General features: G+C 38.1%; 1 protein-coding gene across 1 annotated transcript in view; it reads left to right on the forward strand.

The window, feature by feature from the left end:
• LOC102796206 (paired box protein Pax-6-like) overlaps nucleotides 1-4,805 on the forward strand; it is a 28,738-nt gene extending 23,933 nt beyond the window's left edge. The window contains exons 10-11 of the mRNA XM_035914649.2: nucleotides 364-502; nucleotides 3,879-4,805. Coding sequence (XP_035770542.1) covers nucleotides 364-502; nucleotides 3,879-3,961 — 222 coding nt within the window. The 3' untranslated portion in view covers nucleotides 3,962-4,805. The remainder of the gene's footprint in view (nucleotides 1-363; nucleotides 503-3,878) is intronic.
• The last annotated feature ends 1,195 nt before the right edge of the window (nucleotides 4,806-6,000 follow it).

A 6,000-nucleotide genomic window follows, 5' to 3' on the forward strand; every position in this document is an offset into this window, starting at 1 on the left:
GTAGGATCGGTGTCTCATTACCCTAGACCAGCGTTAAGATATAAAAGTGACATTGTCAAGGAAATGAACCGAAGTGCTGGTGTAATTCCTCACATTACAACAAAAAAACCCAATAGAGTTAGAAATAACAACAAATAAGAATAAGAAATACAATATTTATGTCATATTTGGAAAATAATCTTTTGTTTCTGCAGTTGGGGTAACAATAAAAGCATCATAAAGAGTTATTATATAAAATAAGAAAAATTGTATTTTCACGTGTCATCTCAGCTGCATCTGTGGTTACTGGCACATACCAGAAAAAGTTGATTACATTGGAATATGAAACTCTGCTTTTTAAGGGGTTTTAATTTATGTTTTCAGACATCCAACCAGACCTCTTATTCCTGCATGCTGCCCACCAGCCCCACTGTAAATGGAAGAAGTTATGAGACATATACTCCTCCACACATGCAGCCACACATCAACCAATCAATGACATCATCTGCAACGTCGTCAGCAGGTAGGAAGTTATGAAGCTGTGCCTTTATGGCACTTTATGACATGTCATCCCTTCTGATCTCACAGGTTTCAGACATTCAGACATACAAACATTTTGTGCCTGTCATGTCTGTCAGTCTGGGGTTGAATTATTTGACTGACCATAACAACGTAGTTAAATAATAAATGAACTGGTTCTTTTCTACTTTACTTGAGCGCTCAAAGTGCTTTTTGTTGATTTTTGTTCAATTTCAATTTCAATTAAGTTAATCTAAATTCAATTCAAATTCATTCAATTTAGTTACATTTTATTTACATATCATCAACATACACCAACACCCATCGCATGTTTATATTGCAAAGTGACGACCTAACAATATTAGAAAGAGTTCTTTAGGAGAAAGTACTTAGACATAGTGGAGAGACAGTAAGAGCATGGAGAGAACACCCCGTTGTCAACATCATGGTGTCCAGTAATGGTGTTTTTTTGTTGGTGTGTGCTCATATTTAATTCAGTTCAATAAATTAAATTGAATTGAATTAAATCATTCATGCTTACGGCATCTAACCATCATTTTTAAATGTGTACTGTTACACTTCTGAAGGGCTGTATTTACACTCTTCACAATGAGCTTTACCTGGACCTAAATAACTTGTTTTACTGTGCAAACCCAACCAAGTAAGTTTAGGTGCTTAAACATAAGCAGTGAGTGAAAGTAAAAGTGTATGTGACATGCCTAACTGTTTATAGCCAATATATCCCTGGTCCAAAGGACACCTTGAATGCAAATGGTATATGCCAAAACAACATACAATGCACTGGCATGAGAGCTAGCTGGGCAGAATAGGGCTCGGGGAGACAGCTATCTGCTGTGACAGATTATTACTGGTATGCAGAGATGGGCAGTAACGCGTAACGCGTTACTGTAATCCAATTACTTTTTTCAAGTAACGAGCAAAGTAAGGGATTACTATTGCAAAAACGGTAATTAGATTACCATTACTTTCCCGTAGGAACGCTGCGTTACTGCGTTACTAAAACCGTGATTTTTTTTTTCGAGAATGTCTCATGACAGTGACGTAAGCAAGTGCAACGTTCGTGACAACAGCTGTGTGCAGATCAACAATAGATAATATATCGAGTGCAGGAGAGAGTATGAGAGTGCAGCGTTTAAAGCGTGGAAGTGCTGACCTTACTTTGAGTTTGATTCCATAAAACGTGACAAAAACATTAGTGTCCGTTGTGCGTGGGAAGAAAACCTCTTTTTACAGCGAAGAAAAACCCCTAAATTTCCAAGCAAGCACCGAGTGCGCTACCACGTAATAGGAAACTCACGGAGAAACTCGCGGATTCTTCCACTGACCGCTGCGGCACACCCTCACCAGGGTAAACCTCCGCCTACCCTACTCCTGCTTTACAGGTGAAAATAGAGCAAAAGGACCGCTAGTCTTTGACTTTATTTATTTTCTGCTGTGTTTTACTTGCATCTATTTGAAAGAGTGAGTGTAAACACAAAAAATATTTTATTTTATGTGCTGGAATGTGCAGAAAATAGGTTTAAATATTAAACAAATTTCTTCCAGTCAGAGAATGTTGCATTTAATTACATTTTTGCTTTATGCATAAAGTTAAAAGATTAAAAACGAACAAAACAAGTTTTAAAAAGGGACTTTTCCATTTGATTACATTTTGTATGATGGATTATGTAGAAAAAGTAGAATTGGACTGCAAGATCTATCGCTTTATCACCTATTCAGGTTGTAAATTGTGTTGTTAAAAAGTAACTAAGTAACTAAGTAATTAATTACTTTTGAAAATAAGTAATAAGTAAAGTAACGGGATTACTTTTTTGGGGAAGTAATCGGTAATTAGTTACTGATTACTTTTTTCAAGTAACTTGACCAACACTGCTGGTATGTGCAGCATCAACAAACTGATTGATCTGATTGACATTTCATATGTCCCAACATTCTCAGAGTTTTTCTTATACATAAGCATATAAGATAAATTCATATATTTACTGTCCTGACTTACTCTGAATGCTGAAACGAGGTTCAGTGTTTTCTTTCTATAAATTCACACTAACTAACAACATTAGGACCTCAGACAGGCTTTCTTTGACCTCCGTGTTCAAGAACATCAGCACCAAATGTCTGTGTAGACATTTGAACATAGTGTAGATTCTCATCAGTATAGAACAGAAAGACTTTCACCTGGTCATGTCTTTGTGTTAAACATATTTGCACCTGCCCCTTTGCAGTCATTCTAACTAGGGATGGATATCGTTTAGGTTTTATCCGATACCGGTGCCAAACCGGTACTTTTGAAACGGTGCCGGTGCTTAAACGGTGCTCAAACCGGTGCTTAAAGAATGGAGAACACAAAAGTGGTCCAAAAACCTCTCATGTTCAGCTGTTTTTTTGTAAAAACATAACAATGTTAGCCTTTTCTGCAGCTATGGGGCATATATGGTATCACTCTTGGCTGGAAGCAGTGCTTAATCAATGGAAAAAACACAAACTTTGTCCAAAAATCTCTCATGTTTAACTGTTTTCCACTTTTTCTTTGGTCATTTTAGCCTTTTTGGCCAGGGTGAAGGGAGTATCTGCCATCAAACAAGAAGACAGCTGCATGTAACTACGACAGTGTTTGCTAGTTCACCTTACATGCATTAATTTAATAATGTGGTTAGCCTACTCAACGTAAATTACACACGAACAACATTAAGCTACTCACGCAGAGAAGAACGGCTGCTGCTGCCATCATCATCCGTCATCATTTCTGCTACACTGGCAGGGCTAGGGGCCAGGACTCTCCTCTTCGGGTTTTTGGGGGATGTTGCTAACTCCGGGTCCGATAACAGGCACCACACCCGCAGTAGATGTGCACGGTGTGAGGTCTCGCAGCAAGCTATCAAATACAGCGCATTTTTCGGCTTTTAAAAAAAACGCTATCCATCACCAGGTGTTTTATCGGATTTGAGGTGTTACCTACTTTGACAGTATCACAGTATCACCTTAAAGCACTTGTTGCAGGCTGCTGAGTTTGCATCTTTTGCTGTGAAGTACAGCCAGACTTTTGACCGCTTCGCCTTGGGCATTTTTAATCTGTAGCTCTGCTCTAAAAGAACGTACGTACCTGGACCCGCCTACAATCCTCGGAAACGTAAAATGATTGGCTAGAATCTAAAGTGTATCACAGCTCAGGAAAAAAAGCACCGAAATAAAGCACCGAAATGTGCGCTGCTTTTCGGTCTGGTTACTATTGTTTATGTCAGAACCGGTGCCATCATGGCACCGGATACCGGTACCCATCCCTAATTTTAACACACCTGTTATACGACATGTGGCACTTTTAATGGCTCACCACTGAAAGCTTTTGTTCTCTCTTTTACCAGGTTTGATTTCCCCTGGTGTCTCAGTTCCAGTTCAAGTTCCAGGAAATGAAACAGACATGTCACAGTACTGGCCACGCCTGTAGTGATGAAAGGCAATTATTCATGCCTGCTGTGATCATCAACAGTGAATTCAACCACAGGACGGTTGGGGTCTCATCAAAATGGAAACTTTTCCTTCTTGCTCCAGTTTGAATGTAAAAAAAAGGACTTCAGCAAATACGTATGAAATATAAATTACTCTTATTAATGCTTGTGAAGAAACAGGATGCAAGGATTTTAAATGGTTTTCAGAACTAAAAGGATTTTAATGTTGCTGCAAAACAGTACAAGTTCGACTGTAAGTGGATCAAAGGTTTTTGGGACATCATGTTTATCAGCTACCGTTCAGAGTCTGGATGGTGTGGATGCTTTGTCCAGAATGCGAGCTGTTACCTGAGTGGTACTGAGGAAGCTCAGGAAAGTGGATCCTTACCCTGGTGATTATAACCTCCAGACAGAAATAAACTCCTGAGAGTCCACTGGGAGAGTTTGTGGGAAGACACATTACCTCTACTTTAAGTTGGTCATTTTTATCATACTGGCGTGTTTGTACAAACCCAAGGATGTTAACTGAAATGTAAAGGGAAGAATTTAATGAAACTTGAAGCTGTCTGCTGTGATTGTTTTCATAAGCAGATTCCAAATGCCTTGGCCTGGAATGTGTATAGAATTTCAGAATGGGAATTCTGGTGATATGTGTTTTGTATTATAGAAGTCCCAACACAGGCATGGACTCTGATCTTAAACTGAAAAATTAGGTCTTTGTTGGGGAAAGATTGTTCCAGTTCTAAAGGTCTAATGTCCAGAAACTCATTAATTTACAAAGCCTGAAAAACACTTAAAAAAAATAAAATAAAAGAGTGAACATTGGATTCAGTCTGGGATATAAACCTGTTTCTAATTTCAAAGTGTAAAGTATTTGTCTTCTCAAGTTATTTGGGAGGTTTTCCAAAATAAAGTTATTTCAATTAAACGTGTTTTTAAATTGTATCTTTTAACAAGGACAAATCAATAGAAGATTCATGAGGGTGGTGATTCGTCATGTGCTAATATGTACAGGCCAGTGAAGACGACTTGTGCATATCATAGAATACTGTGGAAGATCATTCAGTTTAAGAGGAAAGAAATCTGATTTTCTTACATAATGTAAAGCTAGTGTATCTTTGTATGTAGTTTCTAGCTTCTTGGCTAAACAAGAGGTGCACATAGCACAAAGACAGCCTCTTCCTGCATTTCAGCACCAGTGTTAGCCCAAAATACAGTTTCTGTGTTTGCACTGATGGAGGTACAAGCTGTCTGCAAGACATTATTAATGAGACAGATGTCATTTGTTACACACAGCTGCTGTGCTCAGGTTCAGGAGCTCTGAGCGCCATCACAGGCACTTTTATCATTTTTCTTTTTAAATTCAAACTCAGGATTTGTAGTAGTGATAATATTAATCCATTATTGTCCAAAAAGATATTTTATTCTCTAATCATTAACTGTTAGTAACAAAAACAAAAACCCACATTAAGCTGAAAACAAAACCTATTTTGAAGTTATTACACTTGGAAAGAATTTACACGAAAAGGACTGAAAAGGTACGATGTATGTATGCAGCAGCAGATTTGGGCTGGTAAATCTCCATGTTTTACTGGTATGATGAGCAGTAAACTTGTAAGGCAGAGGTCAGCATGACCGCTACACAAAGAAACCAAAACACAGTTCTTTTCTCTTCACAGGATGACTACACTGATCTTGGTGTTTTCCCGACTGCCAGCATGGTACTTTGACCAGAGCCATGAAGATGCAGTTGTCCCTCTGAGAGCAGTTAATTTTGCATCTTCTGTCTCTCCCTTTTTGCTCCTGTCCATCCTCTCTGTCCTGCGTATAACTGGACACAGAACTGAAAACATTGTGTCCAGATGAACTGAATCAGTGTTCTGGTATTTAATTACCTGGATTATTGAACGTACATCAACATGTCAAACTCTAATATGAATTGATTAATTTATTTATTTAAACTCAATGCCAGAAATGATGACATTAAAAGGCTGATGAAAAATCTAGACAAATGTTAATACTGCTGTTATTTTTTTTA

Source organism: Neolamprologus brichardi, chromosome 7 (genome assembly GCF_056152115.1).
Source record: "Neolamprologus brichardi isolate AB-2024 chromosome 7, ASM5615211v1, whole genome shotgun sequence".
In the NCBI taxonomy this organism is placed as follows: domain Eukaryota; kingdom Metazoa; phylum Chordata; class Actinopteri; order Cichliformes; family Cichlidae; genus Neolamprologus; species Neolamprologus brichardi.